The 21,500-nt window shown below is 50.6% G+C and overlaps 2 protein-coding genes across 2 annotated transcripts in view; one reads left to right on the forward strand and one right to left on the reverse strand.

Annotated features, from left to right (window-relative positions):
* Positions 1-4,327, reverse strand: part of TBC1D20 (TBC1 domain family member 20) — a 47,070-nt gene extending 42,743 nt beyond the window's left edge. The window contains exon 1 of the mRNA XM_060230570.1: positions 4,213-4,327. Within this exon, the coding sequence (XP_060086553.1) occupies positions 4,213-4,255 (43 nt within the window). The 5' untranslated portion in view covers positions 4,256-4,327. The remainder of the gene's footprint in view (positions 1-4,212) is intronic.
* A 4,984-nt stretch (positions 4,328-9,311) lies between these two features.
* NSFL1C (NSFL1 cofactor) overlaps positions 9,312-21,500 on the forward strand; it is a 37,157-nt gene continuing 24,968 nt past the window's right edge. The window contains exons 1-2 of the mRNA XM_060230576.1: positions 9,312-9,475; positions 19,843-19,940. Coding sequence (XP_060086559.1) covers positions 9,374-9,475; positions 19,843-19,940 — 200 coding nt within the window. The 5' untranslated portion in view covers positions 9,312-9,373. The remainder of the gene's footprint in view (positions 9,476-19,842; positions 19,941-21,500) is intronic.

The raw sequence follows: 21,500 nt of genomic DNA on the forward strand, positions 1-21,500 counted from the left end.
TCTTCTTGGTGCTTGGGAGGGGCAACCGTGAGAGGGATTCTGGAGTTCTGGCCCCACTGGTGGACCTCCTGATGGCACCTGGGTTTGGTCCACTGTGTGACAAAGAGCGTTGGACCGGATGAGCCAGCGGCCTGATCCAATGGGGCTTCTCTTGCATTCACAGTTGACTTATGGCAACGCCATAGGGTTTTCAAGGCGGGAGAGGTTCAAGGGGTGGATTGCCCTTGCCTGCCTCTGCATAGCCAGCCTTGGTGGTCTCCCATCTGAGGACTGACCATTGCTGGCCCCGCTTAGCTTCCTAAATCCAATGAGACCTGGCTAGCCTGGGCCGTCCAGCTCAACGCAAGAGATGTCCAGGGGTGGTTTGCCTTTGCCTGTGTGGCAACCCTGGACTTCCTTGGGGGCCTCCCATTCAAGTATTAACCAGGGCCAACCCTACTTAGCTTCTTGTAGTGACCTTCTAGGGTTGTTAAGGCATCACCCTCAATGTTGGCCATCTTGGATTATGTGGCCCTTGCTCATCTCTGTGATTGGACAGATTGGCCTGATCCAACATGGCTTCTGTTATGACCTAATGTCTAGGGCAGTGATGCTGTCTTCTTGGAGCTTGTGGGGCAACAGAGGGAGGGCTTCTGGAGTTCTGGCCCCACTGGTGGGCCTTCTGATGGCCCCTGGGTTTTGGCCATTGGGTGACATAGAGTGTTGGATTGGAGGGGCCATTGGTCTGATTCAACATGGCTCCTCTTATGTTCTTAATTAAATCTTTAAAAATTAAGTTGTGGCAGTTGATCACTAGACCAGGGGTGTCAAACTCATTTGTTACGAGGGCCAGATCTGACATAGAATCATAAGAACATAAGAGAAGCCAGGTTAGATCAGGCCAATGGCCCATCCAGTCTAACACTCTGTGTCACACAGTGGCAAAAAATTTACACACACTGTGGCTAATAGCCACTGATGGACCTCTGCTCCATATTTTTATCTAAACCCCTCTTGAAGGTGGCTATGCTTGTGGCCGCCACCACCTCCTGTGGCAGTGAATTCCACATGTTAATCACCCTTTGGGTGAAGAAGTATCTCCTTTTATCCAGGTGCCATCAGGAGGTCCACCAGTGAGGCCAGGATACCAGAAGCCATCCCACTGTTGCCCCCCAGACAGAAAGCTCCATCAATATCTTGTGGCTAATAGCCACTGATGGACCTCTACTCCATATCATAGAATCATGGAGTTGGAAGGGACGTCCAGGGTCGAATCAAAGAATCACAAATTTGGAAGGGACCTCCGTATGTTTATCCAATCCCCTCTTGAAGCTGTCTATGCTTGCATAAAAACATAAGACAAGCCATGTTGGATCAGGCCGATGGCCCATCCAGTCCAACACTCTGTATCATACAGTGGCCAAAAAAACCAGGTGCCATCAGGAGGTCCACCAGTGGGGCCAGGACACTAGAAGCCCTCCCACTGTTGCCCCTCCCAAGCACCAAGAATACATAGAATCACTGCCCCAGACAGAGAGTTCCATCAATACCCTGTGGCTAACAGCCACTGATGGACCTCTGCTTGATATGTTGATCCAACCCTCATAAGAACATAAGAGAAGCCGTGTTGGATCAGGCCAATGGGCCCATCCAGTCAAACACCCTGTGTCACACAGTGGCCAAAACCCCCCCAAGTGTCATCAGGTGGTCCACCAGTGGGGCTAGAAGCCCTACCACGATGCCCCCCCAGCACAAGAATGCAGAGCACCACTGCCCCAGACAGAAAGTCCGAACAATATGCTGTGGCTAATAGCCACTGATGGACCTCTGCTCCATATGCTTATTCAATCCCCTCTTGAAGCTGGCTATGCTTGCAGCTGCCACCACCTCCTGTGGCAGTGAATTCCATGTGTTAATAACCCTTTGGGTGAAGAAGGACTTCCATTTATCCGTTCTAACCCAACCATCCAGGTCGGAGCCTTGCGGCTTCTTAAGAATGTAAGGGAAGCCATGTTGGATCAGGCCAGTGGCCCATCCAGTCCAACAGTCTGTGTCACACAGTGGCCAAAAAACCCAGGTGCCATCAGGAAGTCCATCAGTGGAGCCAGGACACTAGAAGCCCTCCCACTGTTGCCCCTCCAATCACCAAGAAGACAGAGCATCACTGCCCCAGACAGCGAGTTCCATCTATACCAGGAGTGTCAAACATGCGGCCCGGGAGCCGAATCAGGCCCCTGGAGGGCTCCTATCAGGCCCCCGAGCATCTGGTTGTCGCCTGCTTCCTTCTCCCTCTCTCTTGCTTCCTTCTGCATAACAGCTTGCTTTGCAAGGCTTGCTCAATCGCACAGGAGCTACAGAGGAAAACCTCTATTTTCTGCATTGGCTGAGGCTCCTCCCTTGGGGGGGAAGGGGGAGAAGCAGAGCTTGCTTTGCCAGGCTCTCTCAACCACACAGCTGAGCTACTGAGTCAAGTCTCTCTTCCGTCTGTTGGCTGAGGCTGTTCCCCCTCCTTGTCCTCTGGGGAAAGAAGGAAAGAGCCAGAGCTTCCTTTGCCCAGTTCCTTGGATCCCATGGGAGAGATACAAAGAAAGCACCTTTAAGACCAATGAGTGCAAATGTTTTGATCATGGTTTAAGTTTAAATAAAAAAAAATCTTTAATTGTGTTTGTCTGTTTCCGTTATAAAGTTTATATCTCTGCGATCTAATCTTAAATAGATAGATCCAAGCAGGCAGCCGTGTTGGTCTGAAGCAGTTGAACAAAGCAGGAGTCAAGTGGCACCTTTAAGACCAACCCATTTTTATTTAGAACGTCAGCTTTCGTGTGCTCTCTAAGCACACGTCATCCGACGAGGAATCCAGCACAGTGAGCACAATGGTATTCTGTCATTGTACCATAAGAACATAAGAGAAGCCATGTTGGATCAGGCCAACGGCCCATCCAGTCCAACGCTCTGTGTCACACAGTGGCAAAAAATTTTATATATACACACACACTGTGGCTAATAGCCACTGATGGACCTGTGCTCCATAGTTTTATCTAAACCCCTCTTGAAAGTGGCTATACTTGTGGCCGCCACCACCTCCTGTGGCAGTGAATTCCACATGTTAATCACCCTTTGGGTGAAGAAGTACTTCCTTTTATCCGTTTTAACCTGTCTGCTCAGCAATTTCATCGAATGTCCACAAGTTCTTGTATTGTGAGAAAGGGAGAAAAGTACTTCTTTCTCTACTTTCTCCATCCCATGCATTATCTTGTAAACCTCTATCATGTCACCATTTTACATTCTAAACCACTGGCCTAGCAGATAATTTTACTTCACTGCCATTGGCTCTTAAATCTGTACCATGTTGCATTCTGGGCCACTGCCTACCAGCCATGTAGGACTCTGCTCAGCTATTTCATTTCATTTCATTTTCATTTCATTTGATTTATATCCCGCCCTACCCCACCAAAGCGGGCTCGGGGCTGCTCACAACATAAAAATTCTAAGAATAAAATCCAAGGATTAAAATACAATAATAAATTACATAATTAAAACACCTAATATATCAATACATCAATCAGTCTCCGTGTGCTGTCTTGTAGTCTTCCGTCAGAATGTATGTATGGCTTTGCTCCCTGTGCTGGATTCCTCGTCTGACGAAGTGTGCTTAAGAGAACACGAAAGCTGACCTTCTAAATAAAAACTGGTTGGTCTTAAAGGTGCAATTTGTCTCCTGCTTTAATCTTAAATAGGTGCACATAGCCTGGCCCAGCATAAAGGTCTAATTTATGCCCGATCCCTCCCTCCTAACAAATGAGTTGGACACCCCTACACCTTGTGGCTCATAGCCACTGATGGACCTCTGCTCCATATGTTTATCCAGTCCCCTCTTGAAGCTGCCCATGCTTGCAATTTAACATAACCAATTTAACAAGAGATGAGCTGCACCTATTGAACTTCTGCCTGCTGGCCCTGGCTCTCCCAAGGCAGCGTCCCATTTCCTCGAGGGGCGGGGCGCCGTGACGCGCCACTCCTCGCCCCGCCCCCTCCCACCGTCGCCCCCTCCCATTGGCTCCCGTTGCCTCAAGGCGAGGCGATTGCGGGAGGAGGGGGCGTGTCCGTGGAAGCCCCGCCCCCTCCCTCAGCTGTGGGCGAAGGCCTTCCGCGCTCCCCTCAGGCCGGGCCTGAGTGACCTCCAGGCCGCCGCCCCCTTCCCTCGAAGCCGCGCGGCCGGCAGAAGAGCCCTACCTCGCCTCCCGTGGTCGTGGGGCGGCGGCCTGCGCAGGGCCATGGTCTCCGGCCGCCGACGAGCATCCCGACCGGGCCGCCGCCTATCCCCGCCCCTTCCCTTTGGCTCCGCCCACCGCCCCTCGCGCCGCCCCGAGACGTCATCGCCGCTGCCGTGGAGGAGACGCATCGCGCATGCGCCGCCCGCTTGGTCGTAGGGAACAGGGCATAGGCGCGAGGAGCCCGTATTTCGGGTTAGGAAGGGAAGGCCGCAGGTTGGCCTCCATGGGCGTTGAGGGGTCCGATTCAAAAAATATCTGGGGACTTTTGGGGTGGAGCCAGGAGACTTTGTGGGTGGAGCCAGGAGCAAGGTTGTGACAAGCATGACTGAACTGCACAGGGAGTTCCGGCTATCACATTTAAAGGGGCTGCACACCTTTTAAATGCCTCCCTCCATTGGAAATAACGAAGGATAGGGGCACCTTCTTTGGGGGCTCATAGAATTGGACACCGTAGTCCAATCTTTTTGGAACTCGGAGGATGTTTTGAGGAGGGGCACTGGATGCAGTGCGGAAACTTTGGTGGCTCTGCCTCAAAAAAGAGCCCCCCCCCCGCTCCAGATACCTGTGGATCAATTCTTCATTATACTCTATGTGGGAACCGGTCTCCATAGGGCATAATGGAGTGCCCAGCAGACGTTTCCCGCCCCGCTTTCTGATGACCCTGAAGCGGGGGAAGGGCCTCCAAACCAGGGGATCCCCTGCTCCCATCTGAGCATTCAAGAAAGAAAAAGGCACACAGCTGAAATTACTGCAGATTACTGCAAAATTAGCGTACTACAAATCCTTGTGATGTGGTGGTGTACAAATTGTATAAAATAGAAACATTCACCAAGTGTAAACATACTGAGCAGTCGGGTTCTAGTAGAGATAAATGTTATAATATAAAGCACAGGCAAAAAGAAAAAAATCAAATCACACCAGAAAATCTTAAGAGTCTTGAGTGTCCAGCCAGGCATACAATTTCATCCAATTTTTTCTTGCTTCTTCTTTAGATTTCCCGGCCATCAACTGGGATAAAAAGTCCAGCTCCGCTGTCTCTAAAACTTTTCCCACCAAGTCCATTTTCATGGGAATTTCCTGCAATTTCCATCTCTGCGCCGGAAGGATTCTAGCTGCGGTATTGAAATGTGCCAACAGGTGTCTCATCTCTTTAGAATAGTCCTCTGGAAATATAGTCAATTAAAAAAGTTCTGGTTTGACATGTATCTGAGTCTTCATAATCTTCTGTAACATTTCATGTACCATTTTCCAGTAGTCTTTCACCATCTCACACGTCCACCACATATGGTAAAAAGTACCAATTTGTTTGGTGCACATCCAACATTTGTTAGACGTATTCGTGTACATCTTACAATTTCTGTGGAGTCAATACCATCTATAAAACATCTTCAATTTTTTTTGGGGGGGGGAATTGGTTAACTCTGTTACAGGAGTCAGTGGTACACGGTGGCTACGCTTGCTCTCCGGTTCCACATCCCATGTGACTTTTTTTGGGGTTGCCTAATCCCCTCGTAGAGACGGAGGATCCTTCAGTTTGGAGTAGGGTTGCCAAGTCCAATTTAAGAAATATCTGGGGACTTTGGGGGTGGAGCCAAGATCAAGGCTGTGACAAGCATCATTGAACTCCAAAGGGAGTTCTGGCCATCACATTTAAAGGGATGGCACACCTTTTCAATGCCTTCCTTCCATGGGAAATAATGAAGGATAGGGGCACCTTCTTTTGGGGCTCATAGAATTGGACCCCCTGGTCCAATCGTTTTGAAACTTGGGGGATATTTTGGGGAGAGGCACTAGATGCTGTACTGAAAATTTGGTGCCTCTACCTCAAAAAACAGGGGCCCCGCATAGCCCCAGATACCCACGGATTCTCCATTATTTTCTAAGGGAATAAGTCTCCATAGGGAATAATAGCGTTCCCAGCAGACATTTCCCTCCCCTCCCCCCACTTTCTGACGACCCTGAAGCGGGGGGAGGGTCTCCAAACCGGGGGATCCCCTGCCCCCACCTGGGGATTGGCAACCCTAGTTTGGAGGCCCTCCTCCGGCTTCAGGGTCATCAGAAAGCAGGGGGGGCACTCTGGAGACCAATTCCCATAGGGTAGGGGTGGCCAACAGTAGCTCTCCAGATGTGTTTTGCCTACAACTCCCATCAGCCCCAGCCAGCATGGCCAATGGCTGGGGCTGATGGGAGTTGAAGGCAAGAAAACATCTGGAGAGCTACCATTGGCCACCTCTGCTGTAGGGTATAATGGAAAATTGATCCATGGGTATCGGGCTCGGGGCAGGGTGGGGGGCTGTTTTTGGAGGAAGATTACAAATCAGCCAGTATCATAATGCCCCTGTATAAATCGATGGTGCGGTCTCATTTGGAATACTGTGTGCAATTCTGGTCACCGCACCTCAAAAAGGATATTATAGCATTGGGAAAAGTGCAGAAAAGGGCAACTAGAATGATGACAGGTTTGGAACACTTTCCCTATGAAGAAAGGTTAAAACGCTTGGGGCTCTTTAGCTTGGAGAAACGTCGACTGCGGGGTGACATGATAGAGGTTTACAAGATTATGCATGGGATGGAGAAGGTAGAGAAAGAAGTACTTTTCTCCCTTTCTCACAATACAAGAACTCGTGGGCATTCAGTGAAATTGCTGAGCAGTCGGGTTAGAACGGATAAAAGGAGGTACTTCTTCACCCAAAGGGTGATTAACATGTGGAGTTCACTGCCACAGGAGGTGGTGGCGGCCACAAGCATAGCCACCTTCAAGAGGGGGTTAGATAAAAATATGGAGCAGAGGTCCATCAGTGGCTATTAGCCACAGTGTGTGTGTGTATATAGATAGATGATAGATAGTTGATAGATAGATAGATAGATAGATAGACAGACAGACAGACAGACAGACAGATAATGATGATGATGATGATGATGAAGATAGATAGATAGATAGATAGATAGATAGATAGATGATAGATAGATAGATAGATAGATAGATAGATAGATAGATAGATAGATAGATAGATAGATAGATGATAGATAGATAGATAGATAGATAGATAGATAGATAGATAGATAGATAGATAGATAGATAGATAGATAGAGAAATTTTTGGCCACTGTGTGACACAGAGTGTTGGACTGGAGGGGCCACTGGCCTGATCCAACAGGGCTTCTCTAATGTTCTTATGCAGCACATTGTCAGCATAGCAGTCAGTGCCTCTCCTCAAAACACCCCCCAAGTTTCAAAAAGATTGAACTGGGGAGTCCAATTCTATGAGCCACAAAAGGAGGTGCCCCTATCCTTTACTATTTCCAGTTGAGGGAAGGCATTTAAATGTGTGCAGTCCCTTGAAAACTGATGGCCAGAACTCCCTTTGGAGTTCAATTGTGCTTGTCACACCCTTGCTCCTGGCTCCACCTTCAAAGTCTCCTGGTTCCACCCCTAAAGTCTCCTGGATCCAGCTATTGGTATCCAGATATTTCTTGTATTGACTTGACAACCCTACAAAGAGCCCCTCAGCCATACCACCACTTTCCCTGCTCTAAGAAGAAGCAGTTTGGTATAGTGGTTAAGTGTGCAGACTGTTATCTGGGAGAACCGGGTTTGATTCCCCACTCCTCCACCGGCAGCTGCTGGAATGGCCTTGGGTCAGCCACAGCTCTCCTATCTGGGAGAACCGGGCTTGATTCCCCACTCCTCCACTCGCAGCTGCTGGAATGGCCTTGGGTCAGCCAGAGCTCTCACAGGAATTGTCCTTAGATCCAGGTGGGCAGCCGTGTTGGTCTGAAGCAATAGAACAAAGCAGTAGACAACTGGCACCTTGAAGACCAACTAAGTTTTTTTCAGAATGGAAGCTTTCGTATGCTCTTAAGCAGACTTCATCAGACAAAACTGGAATGGCAAACCGTCTTTAAATACAGAGAAAGTGGGCAGTGAGTTGGTATGCAGAGTCATGGGAATGTTTTTGGACATATCTTCAATTTTTTTTTAATTGGTTAACTCTAGGAGAGCCAGTTTGGTGTAGTGGTTATGTGTGCGGACTCTAATCTGGGAGAACCGGGTTTGATTCCCCACTTCTCCACCGGCAGCTGCTAGAATGGCCTTGGATCAGCCATAGCTCTGTCAGAGGTTGTCCTTGAAAGGGCAGCTGCTGTGAGAGCCCTCTCCAGCCCCACCCACCTCACAGGGTGTCTGTTGGGGGGGGGGGAGGTAAAGGAGATTGTGAGCTGCTCTGAGACTCTTTGGAGTGGAGGGCGGGATATAAAACCAATATCTTCTTCATCTTCTTGTTACAGGGTATTTTGGGGAAAGGCACTAGATGCTATATTGAAAATTTGGTGCCTCTACCCCAAAAAGCAGCCCCCCCAGAGCCCCAGATACCTGCAGATCAAGTCTCCATGATTTTCTATGGGAAAAAATCTCCACAGGGAATAATCGAGTTCCCAGCAGACATTTCCCTCCCCTCCCCCCCCCCCGCTTTCTGACGACCCTGAATCGGGGGGGGGGGGAGAGTCTCCAAACCGGGGGATCCCCTGCCCCCACCTGGGGATTGGCAACCCTATTTGTTCTACTGCTTCAGACCAACACGGATGCCCACCTGGATCTATTATCATCTAACCAGCTGTGGACTATAGAAGAGCAGAAAAAACTTGAACAATCGCTCGAAGGGGTGGGGAACAGCGGCTCTCCAGGTGATTGTTTTGCCTACTACTCCCATCAGCCCCAGCCATTGGCCATGCTGGCTGGGGCTGATGGGAGCTGTAGGCAAAAAAAAAACATCTGGAGAGCCGCTGTTCCCCACCCCTGCTCCAGAGGAAGCGGAGTCTCGGCGGCGGCAGAAGATTGCAGATGACCTGGGAGACAGAACTGCAAGACAGGTTGCCGGCACAGTGCAAAAGCATCTCGTAGCATCCCCGCGGTTAGTTCTGCAGCCAGGAGGCAGTTCTCGTCCCCGGCCTGCAGGTGGCGCCGTCCGTCCGGGCTTCTGTTTCCCGCCGGAGCGCTTGGGACGCCGCACGCGCTGAGGGCGGGCGAAACCCTCGGCCCGCCTCTTCCTCCCTCCGGGCCCAGCAACCGGAAGCGAGAAGCCGAAGGGCGGGCGGAGCGGTTTGACGGTTGCACCGGGCAAGATGGCGGACCGGGAGGAGGCGCTGAGGGAGTTCGTGGCCGTGACCGGGGCCGAGGAGGAGCGGGCGCGCTTCTTCCTGGAGTCGGCGGGCGGAGACCTCCAGGTAGCCCGGCGAGGAGGCCAGGCCAGGCCTCCCTCACCAACACACCTAGCCTGCCTCCCACCCTTGTGGTTGCCAATCCCCAGGTGGGGGCGGGGGATCCCCCGTTTTGGAGCCCCCCGCTTCAGGGTCATCACAAAGCCGTGGGGGGAGGGAAATGTCTGCTGGACACGCCATTATTCCCTATTCTCATAGGAAACAATGGAGAATTGATCCTTAGATATCTGGGGCTCTGGGGGGGGGGGGCTGTTATTTGAATTTGAGGCACCACATTTGCAGCATAGCTTCCAGTGCCCCTCCCCAAAATACCCTCCAAGTTTCAAAAAGATTGGACCAGGGGGTCCAATTCTATGAGCCCCCAAAGAAGGTGCCCCTATCCTTCATTATTTCCAGTGGAGGGAAGGCATTTGAAAGGTGTGCAATGGTCTCTTTCTATGTGATGGCCAGAACTCCCCCTTTGGAGTTCAATTGTGGTTGTCACAACCTTGATGGTCACCAGAAAGCGGGGGGATGGGGGGAGGGAAATGTCTGCTGGGAACTCCATTATTCCCTACGCAGACTGATTCCCATAGGGTATAATGGAGAATTGATCCGTGAGTATCTGGGGCTCCGGAGGGACTGTTTTTTGAGGTAGAGGCACCAAGTTTGCAGTATCTGATGCCTCTCCTCAAAACACAATCCTAGTTTCAAAAGGATTGGACCAGGGGGTCCAATTCTATGAGCCCCCCAAAAAGGTGCCCCTATCTTTCATTATTTCCAATGGAGGGAAGGCATTTAAAAGGGGCATGGTTCCTTTAAATGGTGATAGCCAGAACTCCCTTTGGAGTTCAATTATGCTTGTCACACCCTTGCTTCTGACTCCACCGCCAATATTTCCTGGTTCCACCCTCAAAGTCGCCAGATATTTATTGAATTGGACTTGGCAACCCCCAGCCCAAAAAGGGTGGCTGAGGGTTTCCCCCCCCACCCCGTGCCAGGTTTCCGCCTTCAGGCCTCTCTGACATGAGCACTCTGGGGGCTTTGAGAGCCAGTTTGGTGTAGTAGTGAAGTGGTGAAGGATAGGGGCACCTTCTTTGGGGGCTCATAGAATTGGACCCCCTGTTGCCTGGAGAGAGGTGGGAAGAAAGCAGCTTTAACTTTAAATGGTGAAGGATAGGGGCACCTTCTTTGGGGGCTCATAGAATTGGACCCCCTGTTGCCTGGAGAGAGGTGGGAAGAAAGCAGCTTTAACTTTAAATGGTGAAGGATAGGGGCACCTTCTTTGGGGGCTCATAGAATTGGACCCCCTGTTGCCTGGAGAGAGGTGGGAAGAAAGCAGCTTTAACTTTAAATGGTGAAGGATAGGGGCACCTTCTTTGGGGGCTCATAGAATTGGACCCGCTGAAGTCCTTTTCTCTGTTTCTCACGATACAAGAACTCGTGGGCATTCAATGAAATTGCTGAGCAGTCGGGTTAGAACGGATAAAAGGAAGTCCTTCTTCACCCAAAGGGTGATTAACATGTGGAATTCACTGCCACAGGAGGTGGTGGCGGCCACAAGCACGGCCACCTTCAAGAGGGGTTTAGATAAAAATATGGAGCAGATGTGACACAGAGTGTTGGACTGGAGGGGCCATTGGCCTGATCCGCCATGGCTTCTCTTATGTGACACAGAGTGTTGGACTGGAGGGGCCATTGGCCTGATCCGCCATGGCTTCTCTTGTGTTCTTATGTTCTTATTGAGTCCCTGTGGCAGAGTGGAGTTTTGCATCTGGGTCTCTCCCAGATCCCTAACCTGGTATTCTAACCCCTGTGGCATGCTGGCTGTCTATGTTATGGACTTCCTACATTGAGAAAGAGGTTGGTCTAAATCAGGGGAGTTAAACATGCAGTTCAGGGACCGAATTAGGCCCCTGGATGGCTCCTATCAGGCCCCCAAGCAACTGGCTGGCATCTGCTTCCTTCTCCCTCTCTCTTGCTCCCTTCTGCATTATAGCTTGCTTTGCAAGGCTTGCTCAATTGCACAGTAGCTACAGAGCAAAACCTCTATTTTCTCCATTGGCTGAGGCTCCTCCCTTGGGGAGGAAGGGGAAGAGGACTAGGTTGCTTTGCCAGGCTCTCTCAGTTGCACAGCAGAGCTGCTGACCCAAGCCTCTCTTCCTTCTATTGACTGAGGCTCCTTCCCCTCAGTCCCCTAGGGAAGGAAGGAAAGAGCCAGAGCTTCCTTTGCCCAGTTCCCTGGCCGTGTGTTTGTCTGTGTTCTTTATAAAATTTGTATCTCAGCTACCTAATCTTAAACAGGTACACACGTGGCTCAGCCCTACCCAACATGGCCCAGCCTAGCAAGGTCTCATTTATGCCAGATCCGGCACTCGTAACAAATGAGTTTGACATCCCTTGTCTAGATGGCCCTTCCAGCTCTGTGAGGTGGATCTTGGTCATTCAGGGAGCCGGTTTGGTGTAGTGGTGAAGTGCGCAGACTCTTATCTGGGAGAACCGGGTTTGATTCCCCACTCCTCCACTCGCACCTGCTGGAATGGCCTTGGGTCAGCCACAGCTCTGGCAGAGGTTGTTCTTGAAAGGGCAGCTGCTGTGAGAGCCCTCTCAGGCCCACCCACCTCACAGGGTGTCTGTTGTGGGGGGATAAGATAAAGGAGATTGTAAGCCGCTCTGAGTCTATGATTCAGAGACAAGGGCGGGGTATAAGTCTGCAATTCTTCAATTCTTCTCCCCCCTCCCTCCCTGGGGGGTATTGTGTCCCCCCCCATGATCTTTCCCATGTGCCTTCTCTCCCCTCCTGGTTTCTGCCCATGGGCAATGCCTGCCAACCTCCAGGTGTTGACTGGAGAAAACCCAAAGGTTCGCAAAGAAGGAAACATAAACAAGGAATAGAAAATTGTTATTAACACTTAATGACACTCTCATAAAAATTATTATTTCAAATATCATACCCTGATGTACAAAACATCTATATTAAGTGCAACAGAAGGACATAAATCATTTAAAGGCATAGCCCTTAAGTACTTCCTGGTCGCTGTGTCTCAAGACTCCTGTGTACAAGCCAGTTTGGTGTAGCGGTTAAGTGTGTGGACTCTTATACTGGGAGATTTGGGTTTGATTCCCCACTCCTCCACTTGCACCTGCTGGAATGGCCTTGGGTCAGCCATAGCTCTGGCAGGAGTAGTCCTGTAAAAGGGCAGCTGCTGTGAGAGCCCTCTCAGCCCCACCCACCTCACAGGGTGTCTGTTGTGGGGGAGAAGACACAGGAGATTGTAAGCCGCTCTGAGTCTCTGCTTCAGGGAGAAGGACGAGGTATAAATCTGCAATTCTTCTGCAAGAAATATTGGACATATTGGAGTTTCAACTATCACGTGGATTCCTCAGGAAAACTGGGCTGAGGTTTCCTTTGAAGCTGAAGGGCCTTTGGAAATACTTCAGGACTGTGCTTTGAAATGATTTATTTACGTCCTTCTGTTACGTTTAATATAGGTGTTCTGTACATCAGGGTATGATATTTGAAATAATAATTTTCTACGAGAGTGCCGTTAAGTGTTAATAACAATTTTCTCGTCCTTATTTATATGTTTCCTTCTTTGTGAGGCCGGGTATCACGGAACCTTTGGGTTTTCTCCGGTCACTCTCTGCCGTGATTCTCTATTTGGTTTGCCCAACCTCCAGGTGGTGTCTGCGGCTCCCCCAGCTACAGAGGTTACTTCCCCTGGAGGAGGAAAGGCAAACTCTATAGCGGGGGTGGCCAAAGTTGCTTAACATAAGAGGCACCTAGAATAAACCTGATGTCTGAAAGCCACAAGACATGAACGTCGGATGTTTGAGAGCCACAACAGAGGAAGGAAGGCAAATAGATGGGGAGAGAGGTGGGAAGAAAGCAGCTTTAACTTTAAATGGTGAAGGATAGGGGCACCTTCTTTGGGGGCTCATAGAATTGGACCCCCTGTTGCCTGGAGAGAGGTGGGAAGAAAGCAGCTTTAACTTTAAATGGTGAAGGATAGGGGCACCTTCTTTGGGGGCTCATAGAATTGGACCCCCTGTTGCCTGGAGAGAGGTGGGAAGAAAGCAGCTTTAACTTTAAATGGTGAAGGATAGGGGCACCTTCTTTGGGGGCTCATAGAATTGGACCCGCTGAAGTCCTTTTCTCTGTTTCTCACGATACAAGAACTCGTGGGCATTCAATGAAATTGCTGAGCAGTCGGGTTAGAACGGATAAAAGGAAGTCCTTCTTCACCCAAAGGGTGATTAACATGTGGAATTCACTGCCACAGGAGGTGGTGGCGGCCACAAGCACGGCCACCTTCAAGAGGGGTTTAGATAAAAATATGGAGCAGATGTGACACAGAGTGTTGGACTGGAGGGGCCATTGGCCTGATCCGCCATGGCTTCTCTTATGTGACACAGAGTGTTGGACTGGAGGGGCCATTGGCCTGATCCGCCATGGCTTCTCTTGTGTTCTTATGTTCTTATTGAGTCCCTGTGGCAGAGTGGAGTTTTGCATCTGGGTCTCTCCCAGATCCCTAACCTGGTATTCTAACCCCTGTGGCATGCTGGCTGTCTATGTTATGGACTTCCTACATTGAGAAAGAGGTTGGTCTAAATCAGGGGAGTTAAACATGCAGTTCAGGGACCGAATTAGGCCCCTGGATGGCTCCTATCAGGCCCCCAAGCAACTGGCTGGCATCTGCTTCCTTCTCCCTCTCTCTTGCTCCCTTCTGCATTATAGCTTGCTTTGCAAGGCTTGCTCAATTGCACAGTAGCTACAGAGCAAAACCTCTATTTTCTCCATTGGCTGAGGCTCCTCCCTTGGGGAGGAAGGGGAAGAGGACTAGGTTGCTTTGCCAGGCTCTCTCAGTTGCACAGCAGAGCTGCTGACCCAAGCCTCTCTTCCTTCTATTGACTGAGGCTCCTTCCCCTCAGTCCCCTAGGGAAGGAAGGAAAGAGCCAGAGCTTCCTTTGCCCAGTTCCCTGGCCGTGTGTTTGTCTGTGTTCTTTATAAAATTTGTATCTCAGCTACCTAATCTTAAACAGGTACACACGTGGCTCAGCCCTACCCAACATGGCCCAGCCTAGCAAGGTCTCATTTATGCCAGATCCGGCACTCGTAACAAATGAGTTTGACATCCCTTGTCTAGATGGCCCTTCCAGCTCTGTGAGGTGGATCTTGGTCATTCAGGGAGCCGGTTTGGTGTAGTGGTGAAGTGCGCAGACTCTTATCTGGGAGAACCGGGTTTGATTCCCCACTCCTCCACTCGCACCTGCTGGAATGGCCTTGGGTCAGCCACAGCTCTGGCAGAGGTTGTTCTTGAAAGGGCAGCTGCTGTCAGAGCTCTCTCAGCCCCACCCACCTCACAGTATGTCTGTTGTTGGGGAGGAAGATAAAGGAGATTGTAAGCGGCTCTGAGACTCTGAGAATTCCAAATGGAGGGTGGGTTATAAATCAGTTTGGCGTAGTGGTTAAGTGCATGGACTCTTTTCTGGGGGAACCGAGTTTGATTCCTCACTCCTCCACTTGCAGCTGCTGGAACGGCCTTGGGTCAGCCATAGCTCTGGCAGAGGTTGTCCTTGAAAGGGCAGCTGCTGTGAGAGCCCTCCCAGCCCCACCCACTTCACAGGGTGTCTGTTGTGGGGAGAGAAGTTCTAGGAGATTGTGAGCCGCTCCGAGTCTCTGATTCAGAGAGAAGGGCTGGATATAAATCTGCAGTCGTCTTCTTCATAACGAATGAGTTTGACACCCCCAGTCTAGACGGCCCACTTGTCCCCTTCCAGCTTTGTGAGGTGGATCTTGGTCGTTCAGGACTTTACTTGCAGCACCCTCTGACCGTGCTGGCCAGAGCCAGGACAGAGGTCTCTGTGGCAGCCGTCTGCCGTGGGGAAGACTTGTGTATCAGGAAGAACTGGTTTCTGTGGATGGCACCTCAGCTTCCTGGAAGGTTGGGGCTGTGCCGGTTAGGAAGCTGCCGTAGGCGAAGGGAGATGCTGAGGCAGGGGCTTGTTTCACTGTGGTTGGCTCCGTTCTTCTGGGGGAGGAAATATGCAGATCTTGTAGGGATCTTCCCTATTGTACATTACAATGGCGATATACTGTCCATATTCTGCAGCCTGGCAGGTACTCGAAAACGTTTGTCAGCTAACCAAAAATGGGCCGTCTGTCTTGACCGTTCTTGTAGATGTAGATTCAAATCCAGCAGCACCGTAGAGATCAAGGTTTCCAGAAAGTGCACAGCTTCTTACCTGGGAGAACCGGGTTTCATTCCCCACTCCTCCACTTGCAGCTTCTGGAATGGCCTTGGGTCAGCCACAGCTCTCGCAGGAGTTGTCCTTGAAAGGGCAGCTTATGGGAGAGCTCTCAGCCCCACCCACCTGACAGGGTGTCTGTTGTGGGGGGAGAAGATATAGGAAATTGTAAGCTGAGTCTCTGACTCAGAATGAAGGGCAGGGTATAAATCTCCCTCCCTCCCTCCCTCCCTCCCTTCCTTCCTTCCTTCCTTCCTTCCTTCCTTCCTTCCTTCCTTCCTTCCTTCCTTCCTTCCTTCCTTCCTTCCTTCCTTCCTTCCTTCCTTCCTTCCTTCCTTCCTTCCTTCCTTCCTTCCTTCCTTCCTTCCTGGTGTAGTGGTTAAGTGTGAGGAATCTTATCTGGGAGAACCGGGTTTGAGTCCCCACTCCTCCAATTGCAGCTACTAAAATGGGCTTGGGTTAGCCATAGCTCTTGCAAAGTTGTCCTTGAAAGAGCAGGTTCTGTCAGAGCTCTCTCAGCCCCACCCACCTCACAGGGTGTCCATTGTGAGGGGAGAAGATAATAGGAGATTGTAAGCCACTCTGAGAGTCTCTGATTCAGAGAGAAGGGCAGGGTATAAATCTGTGGTCTTCTTCTATGGTCTTCTTCATCACATATGAGTAGCACATCTCAGTCTGAAGGAGGGAGGGGTGTAGAAAAGAAGGAACTGCAAATGCTACTTTTCTGCTCCTCAGCATTTCTCTTGTGCTCTGATCTAGCTGATTACAGTGTACCTGAGTGCCTTCTTTGCAACACCCCACTCACCTTCTGAATTAGATAAAAGGCTTTGAGATCTCCATTCTGACTTGTATCTGACCAAGGAAACTCTGACTCTTAAAAGCTTACACCCGGGGTGCCCAGCCCTCTTTCATTTAAGAGCCACACAGAATAAAAGTCAGACAGCCACAAGGAAGGAAGGAAGTCAAATAGATTGGGGGAGGGAGAGGTGGAAAGAAAGCAAGTTTAACCTTAAAAGCATTCTTCAAGCCGCCGACTGGCTTGGCTTGGAGAAGTGATTTAAAGAGAGAAATGGGAAGGGACAGTGGCTCAGTGGTAGAGCATCGGCTTGGTAAGCAGAAGGTCCCAGGATCAATCCCCAGCATCTCCAACTAAAAAGGGTTCAGGCAAATAGGTGTGAAAAATCTCAGCTTGAGACCCTGGAGAGCTGCTGCCAGTCTGCGTAGACAAGACTGACTTTGATGGACCGAGGGTCTGATTCAGTATAAGGCAGCTTCATATGTTCTTTCCTCTATGGGGAGGGATGGTGGCTCAGTGATGGAGCATCTGCTTGGTAAGCAGAAAGTTCCAGGTTCAGTCCCCGGCATCTCCACCTAAAAAGGTTCCAGGCAAGTAGGCATGAAAAACCTCAGTGTGAGACCCTGGAGAGCTGGGGAGGGATACTGGCTCAGTGGTGGAGCATCTGCTTGGTAAACAGAAGGTCCCAGGTTCAATCCCCAGCATCTCCACCTAAAAAGGTTCCAGGCAAGTAGGTATGAAAAACCTCAGTGTGAGACCCTGGAGAGCAGGGGAGGGACGGTGGCTCAGTGGTAGAGTATCTGCTTGGTAAGCAAAAGGTCTCAGGTTTGATCCCCGGCATCTCCAACTAAACAGGGTTCAGGCAAATAGGCGTGAAAAACCTCAGCTTGAGACCCTGGATAGCAGGGGAGGGATGGTGGCTCAGTGGTAGAGCATCTGCTTGGTAAGCAGAAGGTCCCAGGTTCAATCCCCGGCATCTCCAACTAAAAAGGGTCCAGGCAAGTAGGCGTGAAAAACCTCAGCTTGAGACCCTGGAGAGCAGGGGAGGGACGGTGGCTCAGTGGCAGAGCATCTGCTTGGTAAGCAGAAGGTCCCAGGTTCAATCCCCGGCATCTCCAACTAAAAAGGGTCCAGGCAAGTAGGCTTGAAAAACCTCAGCTTGAGACCCTGGAGAGCAGGGGAGGGATGGTGGCTCAGTGGCAGAGCATCTGCTTGGGAAGCAGAAGGTCCCAGGTTCAATCCCCGGCATCTCCAACTAAAAAGGGTCCAGGCAAGTAGGCGTGAAAAACCTCAGCTTGAGACCCTGGAGAGCCGCTGCCAGTCTGAGTAGACAAGGCTGACTTTGATGGACCAGGAGATTATAATTCAGGAGACTGTAAACCGCTCTGAGTCGCTGATTCAGAGAGAAGGGCGGGGTATAAATCTACAGTCGTCTTGATTCAGTATAAGGCAGCTTCATATGTTCATATGCCTTCTCCAAGTTGGCCAACGGGGCGCTGGGGGCTTTGAGAGCCACACAGCATGTGTAAAAGAACCAGATGTGGCTCCCGAGCCGCGGTTTGGCCACCCCTGGCTTACACCCTGAACTCAGTTGGTCTCCGAGGTGCTACTGGTCTCAAATCTAGTTCTACCGCAGACTCATATGGCTACCCTCTAAAATTACCTCGCATATTTGTGTGGCCCGAGATCCCTTGAGGAGTGGGTTTCCTAGGTGGTTTCCTTTCTTGAGTCAACAGATGATTGATACTTTGCAGCAAGGTCGATAGATCATTTCTCCGCTAGTGTCCTTGAAAGGAGCTCCTGTTTCTTTCCGTTAACCCGAGGACCTTTTCGTCTGTCATTAGCTTTTAGCGTGCAGCAAAAGGTTATGGGCTAAATGCCTAATGGATGAAGCAAGTCCCTACCGGCCCCTCCAGACTGAGAGATTTGGCTCCTCTTTGGCATGTGCTGTAGAGCAGGAGTGTCAAACTTATTCATTATGAGGGCTGGATCTGACATAAATGAGACTTTGTTGGGCCGGGCCATGTGTTGACCTATTTACGATTAGATAACAGAGACATAAACTTTATAAAGGACACGTGTCCTGGCCCCACTGGTTGACCTCCTGATGGCATCTGGTTGTTGCTGTTGTTTTGGCCACTGTCTGACACAGAGTGTTGGACTGGAGGGGCCACTGGCCTGATCCAACATGGCTTCTCTTATGTTCTTATGTGACACAGAGTGTTGGACTGGATGAGCCATTGGCCTGATCCAACAGGGCTTCTCTTATGTTCATATGTGACACAGAGTGTTGGACTGGAGGGGCCACTGGCCCGATCCAACAGGGCTTCTCTTATGTGACACAGAGTGTTGGACTGGATGGGCCGTTGGCCTGATCCAGCAGGGCTTCTCTTATGTGACACAGAGTGTTGGACTGGATGGGCCGTTGGCCTGATCCAGCAGGGCTTCTCTTATGTTCTTATGTGACAGAGTGTTGGACTGGATGAGCCATTGGCCTGATCCAACATGGCTTTTCTTGTGTTCTTATGTGACAGAGTGTTGGACTGGATGGGCCATTGGCCTGATCCAACAAGGCTTCTCTTATGTTCTTATGTGACGCAGAGTGTTGGACTGGATGGGCCATTGGCCTGATCCAACAGGGCTTCTCTTATGTTCTTATGTGACACAGAGTGTTGGACTGAATGGGCCATTGTCCTGATCCAACAGGGCTTCTCTTGTGTTCTTATGTGACGCAGAGTGTTGGACTGGATGGGCCATTGGCCTGATCCAACATGGCTTCTCTTATGTTCTTATATGACACAGAGTGTTGGACTGGATGGGCCATTGGCCTGATCCAACATGGCTTCTCTTATGTCCTTATTGTCCAGTCTTGGATTAGGTATAACTGGACCAGGGGGTGGCCAGACTTGCTTAACATAAGAGCCACATAGAATGAACATCAGATGTTTGAGAACTGAAAGGAAGGCAAATAGATAAGGGATGGGGAGGTGGAAAGAAAGCAGCTTTAACTTTAAATGTTGTATGGTTCTCGAAGCTCCAAGCTGCTGACTGTTTTGGCTTAGAGAAGTGGTTTCAAGAGAGAAATGTCTTCTCCAAGCTGGCCGACATGGTGGTGGGGGCTTCAAGAGCTACCCAATGTGTGTGAAAGAGCCACTGTTTGGCCACCCCTGAACAGGAAACAGTACTGATTTTGCCGAGCCAAGGGTGTGATTTAGTATAAGGCCAGCTTCTTGTGTGTTCAGGGTGGTTGCCAACTGTCCTGGACCACCTGAAGGTTCCTACCTCCCTGACCGATCGCCACCACAACCTGTGTTGTATCTCAAGCCCCGCTGTGAATCTCTCCTTCCAGATCGCCCTGGCCAGTTTCTACGAAGACGGTGGCGATGAGGACATCATTACCCTCCCGCAGCCGGCACCCAGCTCCATTACCAGAGGCACTGCACCCAGGTGAGGCACACCCGGCTCGCCTTCGGAGCTCCCTGCGTTTCAGGCCAGGGCGAGGTTACCTCTGGAGCTGTGCTTAAAAGTCCCTGCTTGACCCCTTTGCAGAATTACAGCTCTCGCGATCCTGGGCTTTTGGGAGGGTTAGCCGGAATGGTGCCATGCAGACAGGGTGGTTCTTTGGGAGTTTTTAAAACAGCAAAACAAAGCAGAAGTCCAGTAGCATCTTATTTATAATTTATTCCAGCATGAACTCCCGTGAATCGCGGCCCACTTCTTCAGATGCTTCTGGGAAGGGAAGTCGTTTTGAAGGTCTCAGTGTCCTTTATGAGCCAGTTTGGTGTAGTGGTTAAGTGTGTGGACTCTTATCTGGGAGAACAGGGTTTGATTCCCCCCTCCGTCACTTACAGCTGCTGGAATGGCCTTGGGTCAGCCACAGCTCTGGCAGAGGTTGTCCTTGAAAGAGCAGCTTCCGGGAGAGCTCTCTCAGCCCCACCCACCTCACAGGGTGTCTACTGGTGTTTGGTGTAGTGGTTAAGTGTGGGGACTCTTATCTGGGAGAACTGGGTTTGATTCCCCCCTTCTCCATTTGCAGCTGCTGGAATGGCCTTGGGTCAGCCACAGCTGTGGCAGAGGTTGTCTTTGAAAGGGCAGCTTCTTTGAAAGGGCAGCTTCTGTCAGCGCTCTCTCAGCCCCACCCACCTCACAGGGTGTCTGTTGTGGGGGGTGAAGATAGGCGATTGTCAGCCACTGTGAGTCTCTGATTCAGAGAGAAGGGCGGGGTATAAATCTTCAATTCTTCTTTTTAATAACCAGAATCACAAAAGGGGCAGAGAAAGAGGAGGTCATTGGAGCAGAGAGGAATGAAGTGAATCTAATTAAAGGACGCCCTGGCCTTTTACCAACTGGGTCCTGCAGGAGTCCTTTGGTCCCTCCGTTCACATACACTCCCTTTAATAATCAGTCTTTTTTTATTACTATTGTCTGAAGCATGGGTCACTTCCTGGTTTATGTCCCTGAAATAATACCCTGATCGTTTGGGTGGGTGCACACTGGCCGACTATTCTATTTTCGGTTGTCATCTCAGACCTATTTCCCGATTTCGAGAGCCAGTTTGGTGTAGTGGTTAAGAGTGCGGACTCTTATCTGGGAGAACCGGGTTTGATTCCCCCTTCCTCTACTTGCAACTGCTGGCATGGCCTTGAGTCAGCCTTTGCTCTGGCAGAGGTTGTCCTTGAAAGGGCAGCTGCTGGGAGAGCCTTCTCAGCCCCACCCACCTCACAGGGTGTCTGTTGTGGAGGAGGAAGGGAAAGGAGATTGTAGGCCGCTCTCTGTCCTTGAAAGGGCAGCTGCTGGGAGAGCCCTCTCCAGCCCCACCCACCTCACAGGGCGTCTGTTGTGGGGGAGGAAGGGAAAGGAGATTGTAGGCCACTCTGAGACTCTGTCCTTGAATGGGCAGCTGCTGTGAGAGCCCTCTCAGCCACACCCACCTCACAGGGTGTCTGTTGTGGGGGAGGAAGGGAAAGGAGATTGTAAGCGGCTCTGAGACTCTGTCCTTGAAAGGGC

The sequence above is a fragment of the Heteronotia binoei genome, chromosome 2 (assembly GCF_032191835.1).
Source record: "Heteronotia binoei isolate CCM8104 ecotype False Entrance Well chromosome 2, APGP_CSIRO_Hbin_v1, whole genome shotgun sequence".
NCBI lineage: Eukaryota > Metazoa > Chordata > Lepidosauria > Squamata > Gekkonidae > Heteronotia > Heteronotia binoei.